This window comes from Ochotona princeps, chromosome 16, assembly GCF_030435755.1.
Source record: "Ochotona princeps isolate mOchPri1 chromosome 16, mOchPri1.hap1, whole genome shotgun sequence".
Classification (NCBI taxonomy): Eukaryota; Metazoa; Chordata; class Mammalia; order Lagomorpha; family Ochotonidae; genus Ochotona; species Ochotona princeps.
Window position 1 is genome coordinate 57,817,543 of NC_080847.1, and position 20,753 is coordinate 57,838,295.

The window sequence follows — 20,753 nt, forward strand, 5'->3', positions numbered from 1 at the left end:
TCCAAGATGATAACAGATTTGACATGAGAAGCCATATATATATATATGTTTTTACTTGAGAGAATCTTCCATCCTCTGGTTCACTTCTCAAATGGGGGAAAGGCAGAGGCAGGGCCAGGGCAAAGCCAGGAGTTCAGAACTCCAGCTGGGTCTCCCGCACAGGTGGCAGGGGCCTAAGCATTTGAGTCATCTTCCACCTTCCCAGGCACATTAGCAGAAAATTGGATTCAAATGGAACAGCCAGGGAAGAACCTCCGTGTTTTCTGCCTTTGTGATTCTGCCTTGCTTGCTTGGCTGGGGGCTGTGTGAACTCCAGGCCTGACAGTCTACGTGACACCCGGCAGGACACCGGGCAGGACACTAGGCAGACCACTCCTCAGGAAGGAGGTACCTGGTGTGCCTGTTAGATAAGTTGCCCACTGCCCTATAGCCCATCAACTTTTACTTTTTGAAAGTTGTTTGCTTCAAACCCACCAACAGAAGCTCTTTTTTAAATAAGTTAACAGGGGCCCGGCGGCGTGGTCTAGCGGCTAAAGTCCTCGCCTTGAAAGCCCCGGGATCCCATATGGGCGCCGGTTCTAATCCCGGCAGCTCCACTTCCCATCCAGCTCCCTGCCTGTGGCCTGGGAAAGCAGTTGAGGACGGCCCAATGCATTGGGACACTGCACTCGCGTGGGAGACCCGGAAGAGGTTCCAGGTTCCCGGCTTCGGATCGGCGCGCATCGGCCCGTTGCGGCTCACTTGGGGAGTGAAACATCGGACGGAAGATCTTCCTCTCTGTCTCTCCTCTGTATATATCTGGCTGTAATAAAAAATGAATAAATCTTTAAAAAAAAAAATAATAAGTTAACAGTTAAACTGACCAATCATGACTGTATAATCATATGGAATTGGCCTGAAATGTAGAAAACCCTGTGCTGTTCATCCTCGCCCTGTCTTTTCCTCTGCCCTGCTGTTTCTGCTGCAGCCTCAGCTGGGGCGGCTGGGAGCCCAGGTTGGTTTGCATAGAATTCCTTGATGCCTGAGCACCGACTCCAGACTCAGATAATTTTCTGGGGATCGCAAACTCTGGACACAACACCAGAACTCCAACCAGCACTCATACGTGATGCCAGAGTGTCAGTTATTTAATAATTTAAACAATTCACCTAAGTTCAAGAGTAAAACAAGTGCCGGTATGTATGCTGTCCTTGAACATTCAGCTATTAAAGCTATTCGGTTGGTAAAAGTCCATGCATGCGTGTGGGGAAGGCGCCAGGTTTTTGTTTTTTTCCGTTCATCTCATTAAATCATCTTTAGAATAGCAGCAGTGTGAGTTCCACCACGAACATCCTGTTCAGGTTAGTAACACCCCATTCCTCTGCTCTAGTTTGCTCAGGTCCTGCCCTTTGCTCTTTTCCATGAAATCATCGGCTCTCGGGGCTGGTGTTGTGGAGTGCGGGTTCATCTGATGTTTGATCCAGGTGCCTGAAATGGAGGCCCTGCTGGCTGTTCCACGCCTCTGCTGGAGCTGTCTACGGATGCTCCTGGCAGGCAGCAGCAGCAGAAGGCGCAAGGATCTGGGAGCACGCCTCCCTTGGGGGCGACCCAGATGGAGTTCCTGCCTCCTGCTGTGGGCCTGGTCTGAGAGCTGCTTGCAGGCATTGGAGAGCGAGCCAGAGGATGGAAGTGTGCGCTCACGCTCTCTCTCTCTCTTTCAGATATATGGATCTTTATTTTTTTAAGGTTTATTTATTTTTATTGTAAAGTCATATTACAGAGAGAGGGAGAGACAGAGAGAAAGATCTTCCATCCACTGTTTCATTCCCTAAGTGGCCACCATGGCTGGAGCTGAGCCAGTCCTAAGCCAGGAACTAGGAGCTTCTTCCGGGTCTCCCATGTGGTTGCCGGTCCCAAGGCTTTGGGCCATCCTCTACTGCTTTCTTAGACCATGAGCAGGAAGCGGAAAGGGAAGTGGAACAGCCAAGATATGAACCGGTGCCCATATGGGACTCCAGCACATGCAAGGTGAGCATTTAGCCACTAGACTATCATGTCGGGCCCAAATATATGGATCTGTAGACATCCATTACATTATAAGTCTTTGAAAACCTCTGTCGCTATGATAGTATATAACTTTCTATTTTGGGTATCTCATTTACATTCTCTTTCCTTTGACCAGAGTAGACATTTCATGGATGCAAAACTATTCTACTGTATTGTGTACTCAAGACAAGCGCCTGAGCCAATGAGTTTATAAAATAAATAGTTCTTGACGTATTGAATAAGCACATCACAGCAATATTTCCATCTATTTAGACCATTCCTACTGCTCTTCCTAATTTTATTCACACACTTCCCCCTTTCATTTCAGTAACCTCAGGAATAAAAATATTCCTACTTGGAACTGAAGCTCACGAGGTAATTAAACAGCCAGTGGCGTAGAGGCATGTGTTCATCTCCTTCCCTTTCTTGCTCATTTTCAGTCTCCTCCACTTCACCTCTGGTGGGATTATTGCTGGTTTCAGATGTGAGGTCTCACCCAGCTGTTTCTGACATCAATACTTTCCATAGCTTTAATGGATCTGCCCAATTCACAGATGTTTTTCACAGGTAATTTCCAGTCCCCTTGCATACACCGTCACCGCCCTGACAGGTGACATGATAATTGCTTGCCAGCCAGAGGGTGAGATCAGGGGATCCGAAGGCTTTATCTTGGGCTACACCACTGAGGCCCGCATTCCACGCCTGCGTAATGCAGCGCTGACAGCGAGAGGCAGCCTGGTGAGTGGTGACTGCGGCATTCTGAGAAGGACTTCATCTCAGAAACCAGAAACATTTATGAACATGAAGTTGCTCTTTGGGATTAGAACATAAAAATTAGGAGAACACACTCGTATATGAGGGTGCTTTGAAAAGTTCATGGAGAAATGGAATTAAAAGAAGCTTGTTTTAATGCAGAAACATTTAAATGTGCTGAGTTTTTAAATAATAAATTGTCCATGAATTTTTTGGATGCCCCCTCATATATGCCTAGAAAAATTTTACTGTTTTTAAGTGTGCATTAACATGCAGTGCTTATACAGCTTCATGGGGCGCACTGCACTGCACCAGCCTACGCAGTGCTGATGGACTGGGTCAGGCAATGTCTCGTGGTAAACCCTTGGCATGTTGTCACCCTCTTCCCTGCACAGGAGCTGCCGGCATCTCTGCTGCTTCCTTGGTGCTGCCACCGTGGGAAGCTACCACCGCACACCGGCCATCACAGCTTCTGCTCTGCACTGTAGGACAGCGAGGTGACGGATGAGCTCAGGCTGCTGAGGGGATCATGCCTGCTGAGCGGGAGACATCTGCTGGTATGTGCAGTGGGCGATTGCTCTCTTGTGTTAATAGTAAGGGCTTGTTGCACTAGGTGGAGTCTGTGATGATCGGCCCGAGTTAACAGAATGTTAACATTTATTCAGGGGAAGAAATGACTTCTTCTGTCTTTCATTTCACAGGATAATAACCGTAAACAAATATGTGACTAGATGTAAGCCTCAAAGAAAAATGTCAAGGGAAAAGCCAAGAACTTTCAAACCTCAGGATACAATGATTACATTGACTTGAAAGCAGGTTTCGATATTGCTGGGCTATTTTCTGTTTACTGCTAGTTACTGTCAATAACCTTTAGCATGCTTTTTTCCTTTAATCAAACAAAAAATTAGACAAAATCTAAAATTGCTGTCAGAGACATTTGGTGGGCAGCCACACACACTTCTTTGGGGGACAGGGGACTTGACCGAGGTCATCCCATGTCCACATGGGAGCCTGAGGATCTGGGAGCCTGAGCTGGCTGGCCTGGTGAATTCCTGGCGTTGTTCAAAGCTCACAACTTCAGAGGAACGTTCCATCTTTTCTCCCCACCTGTCATTGTGTTATCAAGATCACTATTTCTCTTCAGAATCACTCCTGATTCTTCCCTGCCCCCTGCTTAGTTTATTCAGTGGCATTAGTTTTATTACATGCCATTATTCTGTCAGTTACTTCTCAATTGTCCTTCTCAATTTGTTAGTTGCTGATGATCATAACATGGGTCTGTGACATCAGTGCAAAATTTTGACTGTCTGCAGCTATTATCCTGTACATGAGGAAATTCTTCTAAAACAGAGAACCACGCATTATTATGGCTTGCTTCAGTAATAATAATAATACAGGAGAAATGATTGGCATTTTCCCCTAAAAATCAGTTTTCAGAGTAATAATAATGTCACACAACCTCTTCCTGTTCTAACCAAATCTAGACAGCCCCACAGATCAAATGTGAACCACAGAGGGTTGGAGGCACCTGGTGTGTGGGCAGGACACTTGACGCATGGCGGGTGTGATTGTTGGTATAGATGCTTAGAGGTGCCAGGCCTCTCGTGGACACACAGAGTGATGTTTCGACCAGTGTCTCCTCCCCTGCAGGACGGAGGAGCCCAGAGCATCACGCGAACCTGAATGCCCACTGATCAGAAACCCAGTGCCAAAAGTCACCAGTGAGATCTCACCAGTAGTTCCCAAACAAGTGCCCTTTTCCCATCCCGTAAACCTGTCCCGAGACCCGGGTGAGAGAGGTTGGTTGAAGCTTTGCTTCTTGTCTCCTTGCTGGCTGACCTCAAACACAAAGCCTCTCTCCTCTCAAAGGCAAGTGCCCTGGTGAGTGGCTTCCAGAAGGGTCAAGCAGTGAGTTCTGGCTTGGCGTCACCATGAATGGCTTCCAGGAGGATTGGGCAGCGAGCCCTGGCTCGGCATCACCGTGAGTCGGCTTCCTCGCATCTTCCACGGGAAAACATTATACATTCTTGTTGAGCCTCAAATTGTTGGCATAAATATTCCTTTTGTGCTCTGTTTATACTAGTATCTTGCGAAAGAATTGTTTTCAAGTTAAGTTTTCTTCTTTAAAAAAAAAAAAAAGCAACATAAAACCAGGGTACCGGAACCATTCTCGTTTTCCCGTCTGCCAAGTGCTTTGAAGATGTTTTCTACCCCGCTCCTAGCAGCATCTTTCATCCTCCAAAATTTTGCTTTGTTCTACTGAGAAATCACATTTGATAGTATGATCCTTACACTTATTATGCTCGGGGACAAGGGACTGTTGGTCGTGATTACTCCATTGCAGGAAAATGAGAAATACATATGTGTTCTAGAATTGCTTGCTACATGCATTAGTTCTAAAAATTGTCTTGTTTTAATTTGCTTAAACTTTATGTTTCTATGTAGAGATATGTTCTTTTATGTAAACATCTTACTAACACTTATATGAAGACATTTTGATGATATTTCAAATTATTAGTGACAGTATACTTTGAGAATGTGATATGGATAACAGTGTGATATTTCCTTTCAGGCGTCTGTGTCCTCACGTGTCTCTGTTTTAAAATCATTTGAACTAACTTCACTTTAGAGCACAAAGAACATTTCAGACAATCAAGCCAAGCTTTTAATTGAATTTTAAATGTTGTCTTTTTAAAAATCATTTGATCTAACTTCACTTAAGAGCACATGGAATGTCTTACAATCAAGCTAAGGCTTTTCATTTGACTTTAATTGTGTGGATTGTGCTAGTTTCTAGTAAGTTTTTCAATAACTATGTGAAATATTGTAATTTGTGTAAGACAAACTATAGATCAGAGCATTTTATAAAGTTCATTTTTGGTTCCTATCCCTTAGTGCTGTGCAGTCTCTGTCCCTGTTCCAACCCTTCTCCTGTGATTTTTGAAATGGAGTATGTCCTATACACGTTCTGCTCCTTGGCTTCTTTGTGTAAGGCTGCTGTGTCCTAGAGACAAGTCCACACACATGCGTAGAGCTCTCCCCAAACTGCGCATTTGGGCCATCACCCATGCAGCTGTTGGTGGGTACCAAGACTGTTGGCAATGCAGGCTCCATTGAGCTTCCTTGGTGTACAAAAACTCAAATGTCAACTGTCCAATTCAAGTAAGTGAGAATTTATGGGAAAGATTTTGCCTTGAGAATTGAGATACATTGTCATTTGTTTGCTTGTTCATTCTCTCTTCAATGGAAACCTCCAGCAACTGATGTGATGTTTCCTTCCAGCTTGGATATGGGGATCATCTTCCTCACTCAGACAGGAATCGGCCTTGTGGGAAATTCCTCCCTCCTGTGCCTTTACAACTTCACTTTGCTAAGTGGACGCTACTTGAGGCCCACTGATTTAATTCTCAACCAACTGGTGTTGACCAATTCCATTGTTCTGTTCTCTAAAGGTATACCCCAGACAATGGCTGCTTTTGGGTGGAAATATTTCCTAGATGATGTTGGATGTAAAATCATCTTCTATTTTTACCGTCTGGCCACAGGAGTGTCCTTCAGCACTATCTGCCTCTTCAATGGCTTCCAGGCCATTAAACTTGACCCCAGTATTTGTAAGTGGATGGAGCTCAAGACCAGATCCTTAAGGTTCATTGCCTTCTGCTGCTTTATCTGCTGGGTTCCGCACCTCTTGATAAATTCTTGTCTTCCTGTAATAGTGAGTGGTCCGCTGCATAAGAAAAATAGCAGTATGGGAGAGAATTATGGGTACTGTTCTTGGCAGCTAAGTGAAGATCTTCTAGATTCATTTTACACGATCCTGTATTTTTCTCCTGACATTCTGAGCTTGGGCTTCCTGATATGGGCCAGTGGCTCGACTGTCCTCGTCCTGCATAGGCACAAACAGCGAGTCTGGCACATCCGCCAACAACGGCCTTCTTCCAGGCCTTCCCACGAGGTCAGAGCCACTCACACCATCCTAATCCTGGTGAGTTTCTTTGTGACCTTCTATTCCATATATCTCACTTTGACCATCTGGATGGCGCTTGTGGCAAACCAAGGCCAGTGGATGGTGAACACCTCTGTGCTGGTGGCCTCGAGCTTCCCAGCCTTCAGTCCCTTTGTGCTCATGCTCCGTGACACCAGAATCGCTCGGCTGTGTTCTGGCTGTCGGGTCAGCACAGCAGCGTTTGCTGATCCGCCTGCAGGCTCGTGAGGCTCTGCTGGTGTTCGTGGGTGCATTCTGGTGTCTGTGGCTGTCTGAGGACCTCTTCCGTCAGGAACGAGCGATGTCATTTCAGACAAGGATGGTCATGTCCTTACTGCCTTCTGTGAGACATAAGCTAGAGGGAAAAGCACACTGTGCACCTACTTGGCACAGATCTAGCGTTTTAATCCTAGAGTTTTCAGTGAGAAGTTTGGGACATTTTCCAGTTGCGTGGTAGAGACACTGAGCATAAGCCCAGGCAAATTCTTCATTTCAGAGCTACCAGAAATTCCTACAAGGAATTTTTTCTTGTTTGCTTTTAATGTTATTGCTTTCTGTTCATTATTTATTTACCTTTTAACTATCTTTAATGTTAATTTTAAAACAGTTATTTCATGTTAATTGACAGAAAATAGCCGTGTATACTTCACGGAGCGCAATGTACTGTTTCCGTATGTATGTACTTCATAGAGAGATACAGTCAAGCCAATCAGCATACCACTCAACATTTTTTTTTTCTTGCTAAAAATGTGTTCTTTTAGCAACTTTGAAATATTTCCTGTGTTGATTTTTGGACAAAGACATCGTTTCAGAGAATGCTGAAGATTTCTCACAGGATAAAATCAGCTAGACATACCCTTGTGCGGAAGGCCGGTGCAGCCCTGCGGGAGTGGCCTGAATGCCGTGGGTGTGGGGAGCTGGAGAATGCGGAGGCCAGCGCCACCGAAGGGACGGTTGCTTCTGGGTCATCACTGAGGAGAGACCAAGAGGCCTCCACCGTTGTGTATGTGGCAGCAGTGGGACTCAGTCACGTGGATGAACATCCCAGGGCTCCTCACAGCTAGTTAGCTGTTTAACATCTAATTTAGATATTCATAATTTTACTTGTTTTTGCTCATAATATTTAACCTTTATTATTATAGTTTAAGTTGAATTCTTGAAAATTATTTAGTCCTCAAAGAGAACACATGATGAATTTATGATGCACATTAAGCATTTAAATTATTTATGAATTAATTTCTCAGGTATTTTTACCTAAACCAAAACCTAACAAAATCCACAGAATAAAAGATTTTAAAGATATTTTTAGTTTTCTTTAGAACATTGAGCATGCCCTACAATAATATTGTTTTATCTTTTATTGTCTGAAATTCCAAATATTTTATTTAGGCTCTTTATATTTGCTAATAAACATCTGTAGTTCCAATATGTATCAAAATTTCAATAACATTTATTTACTTAGTGTCAAAACCATTAGCCTGTATGAGGGATCTTAACAAAATTTGTGAAAATTGTGTATTTTTAATAAACTATGTGTGGATTTCAAAATTTCTCATCAAAATACGCTTACCTTTTATTCAATTTTTATGTAACCTTTTTGTTCTCATATAGACCTTGAATAGATTTCCATATCTGATGCACCAGATGGGCAGGAAGGAGAGACAGAGGAAGGCCCAAGTTATGGTCTTCAGGAGAGAGAGGAAGGCCCTGGTCATGGCCTTCAGGGCTGGGAGGAAGGCCCTGGTCATGGCCTTCATGGGTGGGAGGAAGAGCCACACGGCCTTCAGGGCAGAGAGGAGGCCCAGGCCATGGCTTCCAGTGACAGAGTAAGGCCTGGGCTATGGTCTTCATGGGTGGGAGGAAGGCCCAGGCCACAGCTTTCATGAGTGGGAGGAAGGCCCAGACCATGGCTTTCAGGGGTACGAGGAAGGCCTGAGCCGCAACCTTTGAGGATGAAAGGAACGCCTGGGCCACGGCTTCAGGAGGTTTTGTCCAGGAAAGACAAAAACAGCTCATGACTAGGTGGTTAGGACAACGTCCCCAGGCTGTGGTGCATAGGACTGTCCTTGGTTCCCTGTACTTGGCCCTGGGTTGATTTAGAGTTGGAAAGGCAAATATAGAGAGAAGAGACAAATAGAGAAAGATCTTCCATGCCTTGGTTCACTCCCCAAGTGGCTGCAATGACCAGAACTGAACCGGTCAGAAGCCAAGGGTCAGGAGCTTCTTCTGGGTCTCCCACAGAGTGTGCAGTGTCCCGGGGTTTTGGGTCATCTTCCACCACTTTCTCAAGCCACAAGTAGGGAGCTGGATGGGAAGTGGAGTAGCTGGGATAGGAATTGGCACCACATGGGATCCTGGTACGTACAAGGCAAGCATTTAGCCACTAGGCTATCGTGCAGCACCCGTGTTTTTTGTTTGTTTTGTTTTGTTTTTAAAAATTTGGTTTTTTTACTGTAAAGTCTGATATACAGAGAGAAGGGAGACAAAGTGGAAGATCTTCTGTTCATTAATTCGTTCCCAAAGAGGCCACAATTGCTGCAGCTGAGCCAATCCAAAGCCAGGAGCCAGGAGCCTCTTCTGAGTCTCCCACAGGCGTGCAGAGTCCCAAGGCTTTGGGCCATCCTCAACTGCCTTCTCAGGCCAGAGGCAGGGAGCTGGATGGAAAGCGTGACTGACGGGATTAAACCCAGCATCCATATTGGATCCCGGCATGTGCAAAGCAAGGTTTTTAGCCACTAGGCCCGCCCTGTGGCTTTGGGCCCGCCCTGTGACTTTATTTCTTGGGTGGTAAGGTTTCCTTCTTTTCCTAAAAAATTTCCCTCTGTATATCCTTATTTTTCCCTTTTTCCTAATAAGCTCTAGGTGGTTAAGTTAGCATCTCCCTTGGGTAGGAACTTTCCTTTCTAAGGCATTCAGTTTACCTTTTGGAGTGAGAAGGCGTGAAAGAGAAAGCCTTGGCCACTTTAAATTAAGCTTACCTTAAAAACTGACGTAGATATTTTAAAACTGCTTCAGAAGTCTCATACACCCATAAAACTGTAAGCTCCTTTGCATGAGTTTATGCAACAGTCACGAAGTTTGAAGAATTCACATAAGCACTGGTTAGCACACACAGGAATCTGGTTTGTGTGTTACCTGCAGCAAGGTTTCTTGGGGGACCCTCTCAGCCAGACTGCTGGACTCATACCCCAGCCACAGGGAAAATCTCAGGGTTCATGGTCTGACCATGGGATGCATGTGTCAGAACTGGGCCTCCTAGCTGTCGTCTGTACTAGATGGCGTCTGAAGATGGTATAATGGATGGCACGCCCAGATGCACATGGGGGGCATTACAACTCAGTGAGGTCTTCAGATGACATCTAGTATTGGGCCAGAGGATGGAGGGCAGAACAAATTGGAGAACTCTCTTGGCCAAGCTTTGACAGCAAGTATCTGGGTGAGTGGAGACTCTAAGGTGAACTATGTCAACCAATGGACCTTGGAAGAATTTCTTCAACCTTGGAGCAATGAAATCAATAGCATCTCAGAACTATCAAAACCACTTGAGCAGAATCCTTGGGGCATGCTCCATATTGGGGACCCTGGGATGACATCAGGTGGCCGTCCCACACCCCTGGATAATGATGCAGCACCCACCTCCGCTTCTCTCCTCACCCCCAATACAGGAGGGAAAAAATGGAAACAATTGTCTCATTCACTCAGCTCCACTCCTTGAATCTCCCCACTCCAATCAGTCGTCCACATGGGCATACACCCTTCTTAACTATGTAAACATCAACAAAAATAAAATTAATTTATTTTTAATGCCTCTGTTATTCCTCTCTGTTTAGTCTTTTCCATTCTTGTCATATTGGTGTGCTGCCAACTGAACATTAACTTCTCACTGTGGTTCTTGCACTCAGACATTCTGCTCCCATCTTGTTCTGTGCTGTTCTTGGATGCAAGGATTCGCTGTCCTGTTTGGCTTGCCATGCTTGTTGCTGACATCCAGCCCCCGGGAGTCCTTGGAATTCATGCCACATGGCCCTTGAGGGGGCAGGCAGCAGCCCGGAGGCAGCCTGCACTGCACTTGCACATTCTACCTCCAACAAAATGCTAAAGCTGCTTCCTGCCATTGCCAGTAGGTCCATCACACACTGGTTTCTGAGAGATGCTGGGCTGTTTGTGGGCTGTCAATGGCTCAGTGAGGCTCACAGCTCAGCACCCAACACTGAGAACATAGCCATATACCACTTAGGGAAGGCTGGGGCCTTGTCACTTACATGGAACTGTTCTATCCAAGATGCAGCTGGATGGCGTGTACCTAAGAATCCCCACAGAAAATCACATATTACTCCTTTGCCACATAAACCTAGTTCTATTATCCTGCACCCCAAACCTGAAATACCCATGTTGTCAATTTCCCAAGAAGGAAACAACACCAATAAACACAAAGGAATAAGACTTCATCACAGAAGCCCGGAAACCCACAAGAGTGTTACATGGCAAGGAATGTTAGTCTTAGCCACGACTGCATGGTGCACCACATCCTTACAGAGAAAATCCTAGACCACTCATCTCCCTCAGCCCGAGGGATTTCCAAAAGAAGGAAGCGGAGAAGGATGGCAGGAAGCGTCCCCACGGAAATGAGCGCATGCCATGATTCGCTTCTCCAACAGAAAGACGGTTAGAACTCAGGCTCCGAATCAGAAGTACTAGACCTTCACGCACTTCGTGGCCAACATGGAGGCTCCTGGAGGACAGTGCTCTGTCCATGGTGCTGCTTTCCGAGATTTCCGGCCCCCACTTGGGGAAGTTGGCTGCGTTTGTATTATATTGTGGGTAGTTTTTCTTTCTTTCTTTCTTTTTTTAATTTTTATTTTCATTACAAAGTCAGATATACAGAGAGGAGGAGAGACAGAGAAAGATCTTCCATCCGATGATTCACTCCCCAAGTGAGCCGCAACGGGCTGGTGCTGTGCTAAACCGAAGCCAATAGCCAGGAACTTCCTCCAGGTCTCCCACGCGGGTGCAGGGTCCCAAGGCTTTGGGCCATCCTCGACTGCTTTCCTAGGCCACAAGCAGGGAGCTGGATGGGAAGTGCAGCTGCCGGGATTAGAACCGGCGTCCATTTGGGATCCTTGCACTTGCAGGTGAAGGATTAACCAACTGAGCCATTGTGCCAGGTCCTAATTTGAAATGTCCGTGTATGTTAGGAAAGAGAACCTGCAAGTTGAACAGGCTTTGGCTCTTTGAATAAACACTGACTACTCAAGCAAAGGGACCTTTTGGGAGGAGGCCAGCAGCCAAGTGTTCCTTCTCCTTCAGGACTGCCCATTACCCTGCCTCTGTCTCTCCATTGTGGCCCTTTGGGAGCCTCTTCTCCTATCCCTAATGGAACAGGCGTTAGGCTGCTTGCCTTTGGGATGCAACTGAACAAAGTGTTTCTGCTTCCAGTTCATGGTTGATGTCTGCCAGGGTCGGCTTCCAGAAGTCTGAATCGATGTTAAGTGCACAGGAAAGAAACTCGGACTTACTTAAGACTCCCCGGAAATCTGGGTGAGACCCATCTGAGAAACAGAGAATACCCTGCTTGGTCCAAAGCTCAGGTTGGGGCCGGGTTTGGACGGGACAACTCTGGGAACTACAGCTCCCATAAATGCTTGCACGGAAGGGTCCCCTGGAGGTCACACAGCTCGATTAGGGTACAGAGACTGAGCCCCAAAAGTCTGTCCCCCTGAGGTTACCCAGCTTGAGTAGGGAACAGGGGCTGAGCCCTGAAGTCAGTCCCCCTGAGGTCAGCTGGCTGGGGCACCAATGACTAAGCCCTGAGGTTGGGCACCCCCGAGGCTACCCAGCTGGGGTTGGGCACCAGGAACGGAGCTCAGAAAATTGGTCCCCCGAGCTTAGTGGTCTTAGCGCTGGGCAGGGGTTGAGGAAGGGCTGTGTGGGTTCAGTGCCAGCACGTTCATATCCCTTTCTTCCCACAGCTTTCCATGGCTGCTGGAGTGCTCTGAGCACCTGCCCAGATAAGGAAAGACGGCCCCAGGCACTCCCTGCTCCTGGCCCGCGCTGGCATTGTCCGTCTGGATTGGTAGCTCTGGGGATTCGTTCTCTAGTCCCGGAGCTTTGAGAGTCCTGGGTCCAGACCCTGAGTTTCAGAGGCAGGTTCACAGTTAGGGCCACCATGGCCTTCCGCAGCCAATGGAACTACTGACAGTGAGGGTGAGCTGGTTGCGGGGCTCCCTGGGGGCTCAGGAGGAGTCAGGTTGGAGTCCTTGTGGAGTCAGACATCAATGCTGAAGGCAGCAAGAGCTGGGATCAGAGAGCGGCTAGCCCACGCTGCTGCTGACAGCGTTCGTCTGATTGCAGAGTGGACAGTAGGAGCCGGGGGCACGCACCTGCGGCCTCAGGGCCGGTTGGGGAGGGTGGGGAGGCTGAATGGGGTGGCTGACCCCGGGCCTTCCGCAGTGAAGCTGTCCATGACGCGGTGCGTTCCTGTCTTGCCAGGGTAGTGTGACCTTTGAGGATGTGGCTGTGTGCTTCTCCTGGAGGAGTGGGAGCTCCTGGTCGAGGCTCAGAGACGCCTGTCCATCGATGTGATGTTGGAGAACTTGGCACTCACGTCCTGCCTGGGTAAGGCCCCATGCCTCCCATGGGCCCTGGGCTCTGCTCCTCAGAGGCAGCTCTGGCTGTTCCAGATCAGGCCGTGCTGACTGCCACCTTTCCGGCTCCCTGGGAAGGCCCGCAGGCTGCTGGCATTCTGCATATACCTCTCTGCTTCTTACCTCAGCACCTGCTGCCCAAAAGTCCCATGGGCAAGGTTGTGCGGTAATACGTTGTCTTATTGTTCATTTTTTATTTGGAAGACAGGTCTGTGGAGAGCGCTTTTCCATCCGCTGGTTGACTGAGCCAGGCCACGGCCAGGAACATGGATCTCCATGCGTGTCTCCCAAGTCCTCGCGCCATCATCCAGTGCCTGCTGGGTCAGAAGCGGAGCAGCCAGGACCCAACCAGGCACTCTGCTCGAGGGCCGAGGCCTCTCAGGCAGCCACTTACCTGCTGAGCCAGATGGGCCTTGTTTCTGGTTTCTCAAGGAACACCATACTGGTTTTCATGATGTAGCCGGCCCGTTGTGCACCCTGTTAGCAGCATACAGAGTGGCAGTTCCCGCATGTCTTTGCCAACACTTGCTCCTTCTGCTAACCGTTATCCAGATAGCCGTGAGCTGCTCTCATGGCGTGGTTTGCATGCTGCTGAGCTCTGGGGAGCTGCCTGTGCTTTTATTTATTTGTTTTTTTAAACTGTAGTAACAAGCCATTTTTGTATCTCTTGAGGAGAAATGTTTATTCAAGTTCTTTGGCTATAAGGTGGGTATTTTTTGTTGTTGTTGTTTAGCTGTTGGGTTTTACATTAGGAATGTAATTTGTTTAATAATTTGATATATTCCACCACATTCACACGTGATATGTTCCGGGTAGACATGTGATTTCCAAAGCTTTACTCCCACCCACATGTTGCCTTTTTACTGTATTGATATTGCTGTTGGAAGTACATACTTTTCACTTGGATAAATCCAGGGTGTTTCTTCTGTTGCATCTGCCTTTGTCGCCATATCCAAGAAATGACAGAAGCTTTTTTTTTTAAAGAGTTATTTTCATTACAAAGTCAGATATACAGAGAGGAAGATCTTCCGTCCGATGATTCACTCCCCAAGTGAGCCACAACTGGCTGGTGCGTGCCGATCCGATGCCGGGAACCTGGAACCTCTTCCGGGTCTCCCACGCGGGTGCAGGGTCCCAATGCATTGGGCCGTCCTCGACTGCTTTCCCAGGCCACAAGCAGGGAGCTGGATGGTAAGTGGAGCTGCAGGGATTAGAACCAGCGTCCATATGGGATCCCGGTGCGTTCAAGGTGAGGACTTTAGCTGCTAGGCCACGCCGCCGGGTCCAGAAGTTTTGCTTTGTTTTCTTGGAGTTCTTCTTTTAATTTTCGTTATTATTGATGGATTTTCTCTCTTTCTTTTTCCTTTGTAACTACAGTTACAGAACAAAGGAGAGACACGAAGAGGTCTTCTATCTGCTGGCTCATTGTCCAAATGGGCAGAGTAGCAGGGGCTGAACCAGTGGGAACTAGGAGCCGGAAGCTTCTTGCACATCTCCCATGCGGGTGTGGAGGCCCGACCCTTGAGCCGTCCTCTGCTGCTTTCGCATGCACATCCACAGGAAGGTGCCTCAGAAGTGGAGCAGCCAGGATCTGGCTGGCCGTACAGGGTGCAGTGGAGATGTAGCTTGGTTTACTGGCTGGCCGTACAGGGTGCAGTGGAGACGTAGTTCGGTTTACTGTGACACAGACCACTCTTCCGGGAATTTGATAGTTAATGCCTCTTATGGTGAAGTGTCTGATCCAGCTGCAAATAATGTTTGTATATGGCAGCAGTGATGTCTCTAACTTCATTCAGGGCATCTGGACATCCAGGAGTCACCTCATGTATTGAGAAGGCTCCTTTCTCTCATTTTTTTAAAGATTTATTTTATTTTTATTGGAAAGGCAGATTTACAGAGAGAAGGAGAGACAGAGAGAAAAATCTTCTATCTGCTGGTTTACTCCCCAAGTGGCCGCAGTGGCTGGAGCTGAGCTGATCTGAAGCCAGGAGCCTCTTCCGGGTCCCCCACGCAGGTGCAGGGTCCCAAGACTTTGGGCCGTCCTCGAATGCTTTCCCAGGCCACAAGCAGGAAGCTGGATGACAAACAGAGCAGCTGGGATGCAAACTGGTGCCCATATGGGATCCTGACACGTGCAAGGTGAGGACTTTAGCTGCTGGGCTACTGTGCTGGGCTCTTTCATTCGTTATTAACCTTCAGTTCCTTTTAGCAATATTTAATCATTTTTATTGAAAAAGTGTTTCACTGTCTTGGTAAATTCCTTAGATTTTTTTTTGAGAGTATTATTACAAACAGAATTGTTTTCATAGTTTCCTTTTCAAAGTCCTTATTAATGATGTATAGAAATTCCACTTACTTTGCATGTTTTATTTCTATACATTTCCTGAATTTGTTTGTAATAATAGACATTTTTGGATGGAGTCTAGTGCTTTATGTCATCTAAACAAATTTTTATTTCTTTTTTTGTTTTATTTATTTTTATTTGAAAGGCAGATTTCAGGTTTACTTCCTGAAATGACCACAATGGGCAGAGCTGAGCCAGGAGTTTCTCCCAGGTCTCCCACATGTGTGCAGAAAGAAGCCATTCTCGGGCCCGGTGGCGTGGCCTAGCGGCTAAAGTCTTCGCCTTGCACGCACCGGGATCTTATATGGGCGCCGGTTCTAATCCCGGCAGCTTCACTTCCCATCCAGCTCCCTGCTGGGAAAGCAGTTGAGGATGGCCCACCATCTTGCAACCCTGTACCCACGTGGGAGACCTGGGAGAGTCTGCAGGGTTTGGACTGGCTTAGGTCCATTTACTGCAACTATTTGGGGAGTGAACTAGTTGGTGGAAGATCTTTGTCTCCTCTCTATAAATTTGCCTTTCCAATAAAAATAAACAAATCTGCTTTAAAAAATTTTTCCCTTTGCCCCAACACAGTGGCTCAATTACCAATTCTCTACCTCTAAGTGCTGGGATCCCAAATGGGTGCCGGTTTGTGTTCCAGCTACTCCACTTTGCCATCCAGCTCTCTGCTTGTGACCGAGAAAGATTTTTCTATCTGCCTTTCCTATAAGAAAAAAGAAAAACAAACAAAAATGCCCATTCTGTGAGCTTTAAGGACCTCTGAAACAGAACGCTTGCTTCCTCCACTGGACCCCAAGTTCCCTTTCTGAGTGGGCCTTGACTGTGTCAGATATCAATTCGTGGTGGTTTCCTCCCCTCCCTCGAGGAGGAGACGCACCTCACCGTCACCTCTCTGTTTGCAGGTCAGCTTGAAACGGAGCATGAAGAGGCACATTGTGAACAGAAAGCTTCTGTGGGAGCAGGCCAGATGAGGACTGCCAGAGAAGGCTCATCTTTCCAGAATGCCTGTCCCTGTGACCTGTGGGCTGCTCCCGAGGGACTCCCTCAGCCGAGCACCGGGGAGCACACCCCGTGCAGAAGCCATTCATGCACGGGGGACAGCTCCAGTGCACTGCAGGCCGGCAGCCACGCCGGGAGCCTGTGGTAGGAGATCCCCTTCAGACACTTTGCAGACAGAGCCTTCTGTAGGCACAACCCAAAGGCCGTGTGTTCGGGAAGCCTTTTACCTGTTAGGAGAAGAGGGAGGGCTTTCTGGCCACCTTGGGATTTCCACCTCCACAGGAGGTAAACCAGAGGATGGTAACAAGTATGGGGTGTCCCTTCACAGCGGAAAATGTATCACAGCTGGGGAGGCTGTCAGGAAGCCCTTAGCCGCACGGACATGCCGGTTCCAAACCAGCAGGTGCTCCCTGGAGCGGGGCTGTTCAGTGTGGCGGGTGTGGGAAAGCGGGCACGCGAAGGTGGTCTGATGCAGCACCAGAAGTGCACGGTGAAGACCGGCCTTATGAATGCGGGCAGTGTGGAAAGTTCTTCACCTGCTGCTCCAGCTTCATCACACGCCAGAGGGTTCACACCGGACAGAGGCTCACACGCCAGAGGGTTCACACCGGACAGAGGCTCACACGCCAGAGGGTTCACACCGGACAGAGGCTCACACGCCAGAGGGTTCACACCGGACAGAGGCTCACACGCCAGAGGGTTCACACCGGACAGAGGCTCACACGCCAGAGGGTTCACACCGGACAGAGGCCCCATGTGCAGTGACTGGGAAGGCCTTCAGCAGAACTTCAGCCTCATCTACCACCAGAGTTCACACCAGAGAGAGGCCCCATGCGTGCAGTGACTGGGAAGGCCTTCAGCAGAACTTCAGCCTCATCTACCACCAGAGTTCACACCAGAGAGAGGGCCCATGCGTGCAGTGACTGGGAAGGCCTTCAGCAGAACTTCAGCCTCATCTACCACCAGAGTTCACACCAGAGAGAGGGCCCATGCGTGCAGTGACTGGGAAGACCTTCAGCCAGAGCTTCAACCTCATCTAACACCGCAGACTTCACACTGGAGAAAGGCCTTACGAATGCAGCAAATGTGGGAAATCCTTCACGCAAAGCCCCAGCTTCAGTTCCCATCGGAAGGTGCACATGGGAGAAAGGCCCTGTATGTGTGAGGAATGTAGGGAAGCTTTTAGCCGTAGTTCCAACCTGAAGATCCACCACGGAGTTCACACTGGCGAAAGGCCTGGAATGCCGTGAATGTGGGGAAGCCTTCAGTCCGAGCTCCGGCCTCGTTCAGCACGTCAGAATTCACACGGGGGAAGACCTTGTCAGTGCAGTGAGTGTGGGGAGTCTTCGCAGCAAGAGAGTTCACACTGGGCAAAGGCCTTAGCTGTATGGGAAAGGTGCAGCTTCTTTTTCGTTTCGTGGCACTGGCAAACCCTTGAAGGAGCTGTGTGCCTGGGTCAGCCCCAGGGTCTGGAGACACGCACTGGGTACACGGCGTCCTTAAGGAGCTGGACCAGGCTTTCTCACCGGCCCAAGGTCCTTGCTGAATCCACACACTTTATCCGTGCAGGTGCAGCGTGTTCAGGGAAGCTGCCTCTGGTGCTGCCTAGTTGCTGGAGGAAGTCATGAGTGCGGTGAGAACTTGGCCATTCTTCCTGCCTTCTCACAATTTAGGACATGAACTTGGCCCAGTTTTGTACCAGAGATTCTGATGAAAGAGTTTTGGCTGCTTGTGAAGAGTTTTTCTGGGACATGTTGTTGTCATGACACTTGTATGGATTTCCCCCCAGCCTCCAGGTTCCAACATGAGGGTTGTCTTAGATAGTGATAATAGAGCCTTCGCTTTAAGCGTTCATTAACTGTGAGGGCTCCATTCACTATAGGAGTTCACTTTAAAACAACTGGACCCTGCCAGCATTAATGAGCACCTGCTGGAGTTAGGGATGGAGGGAGAGGATGTTATAATTTATGTCCTTGAGACAACAATGTGCTTCAAAGATAGAATTCTTCCCCATTTTTTCCTTTACTTGTAAGTGGTCTCCAAGCCTCCTAAGATTAACTGCAGGCTTTTCTACTCCTTCCTGGTAGACTGGATAGCAGAAATGTTCTGGTCTCAGGGGACACTTGAAGAGGCCTCCAGTGCTTTGGGAAGCATCTGAATTGATCTGAATTGTGTCCTTCACAGGATCTAGTAACCTCTGGCACTGCTGAGGGCATTTTCTACTTCAGGGCAGAGGAGCTAGTCGCCTTGATAAATGTTATTCAGTAGGCTAGCATCACTAAGATTAAAGACACCAGAAGGAACCACTGGAAAAATAGCGAGTGGAAGGCTGGCATGATAGCCTAGTGGCTGAAGTCCTCGGCTTGCGGATGCCGGGATCTCATATGGGCACTGGTTCGTATCCCAGCTGCTCCATTTCCCATCCAGCTCCCTGTTTGTGGCCTGGGAAAGCTGTCGAGGATAGCCCAAAGCCTTGGGATATTCACCCATGTGGAAGACCCGGAAGGCACTCCTGGATCCTGGCTTCGGTTTGACTCAGCTGTGGCCATTGCGGCCACTTAGAGTGTGAACCAGCGGACGGAAGATCTTTCTCCATATCTGCTGTTCCGATAAAAAAGAAAAAGATAACGAGTGAAGGAGCCAGTAGCCAATGTGCTGGATCAGTGTGTGATTGTCATGAAAAGAATGCGTAAGTTTTATGTAAAGCAGCAGCCTCTTTTTGAACGTTCCTTTATTTTTTTTTTCTTTTTTTTTTTTAATTATTTATTATTTAACTTCAGTAATTACATTGTATTATGTGACACAGTTACATAGATACTTGGGTTCTCCCCACCCCTCCCCAAACCCTCCCACCATGGTGGACTCCTCCACCCTGTTGCACAACCACAGCTCAAGTTCAGTTGAGATTTCCCCATTGCAAGCGTATACCAAACATAGAGTCCAGCATCTTATTGTCCCGTCAAGTTCAACGGCTTCTTAGGTATACCCTCTCTGGTCTGATGACAGAGCCAGCAGAGTATCATCCCAGTCAATTGAAAGCTCCAACATACCATCAGCACAAATTTACATCATTATGGAATTAATTGACATAGTAATGAGTAACCAATATGTTAAAAGTAAATGCGGGTTCCCAGCCACCTTCTGTGACCACCTCACCTATACTTCAATTTTAGTTTATACACAACATATAACATTCAAAACATAACATGTTATACATAACATCATATCATCTTAAATTAAGGCAAACATGTGGTATTTAACCTTTTGGGATTGGCTCATTTCCCTTAGCGTTATGGTTTCCAGTTTGGCCCATTTGGCCACAAAGAACTGCATTTTGTTTTTTTTAATAGCTGAGTAGTATTCCATGGAGTAGATGAACCATAGCTTTCTTATCCAATCCTCTGTTGATGGGCATTTTGGTTGTTTCCATGTTTTTGCAATTACTGATTGTGCTGCTATGAACATAGGAGTGCATGTTGGTTTCTCATAGAACAAGTGTTCTGGATATATTCCTAGGAGTGCTATTGCTGGATCATACGGTATGTTGAATTTGAGTTGTTTGAATATTCTCCATACTGATTTCCATAGAGGCTGTACCAGCCTGCAGCCCCACCAGCAGTGGAGTAGGGTTCCCTTTTCCCCGCAACCTCGCCAACAAGTGTCGTTGGTGCTTTTATTCATGTGGGCCAGTCTTACTGGCGTTAGGTTCCCTGGCAATAAGGGAAATCCAAATTAAAACATCAATGAGGTACCACCTAACGCCAGTAAGACTGGCCCACTTGAACGTTCCTTTAAATGCTACAGCCGCAGGAGCCAGGACAGATGTCAACAGAAGGGAGGCCTGTTAGTCCACTTGGCTTTGCGACCAGCCATCATTTTGTGGAACACAATATTTGCTGCCACCAAGGCAAGATTAGCTCTCCAAGATCATCTGGAGAGATGAATATAGGGTGACTAAACCCAGGAATAAGCCACCATGATCATTGTGAACATAACCAAC

General features: G+C 47.6%; 2 protein-coding genes across 2 annotated transcripts in view; both read left to right on the forward strand.

Moving 5' to 3' along the window:
- Positions 1 to 20,753, forward strand: part of LOC131482177 (ret finger protein-like 4A) — a 167,743-nt gene that overhangs the window by 115,170 nt on the left and 31,820 nt on the right. The gene's annotated exons all lie outside the window — the stretch shown is intronic.
- Positions 6,001 to 6,991, forward strand: LOC105942433 (vomeronasal type-1 receptor 1-like). The gene has a single exon (XM_012930280.2). The coding sequence runs from the start codon at positions 6,047 to 6,049 to the stop codon at positions 6,989 to 6,991; it is 945 nt and encodes a 314-aa protein (XP_012785734.2). The 5' UTR covers positions 6,001 to 6,046.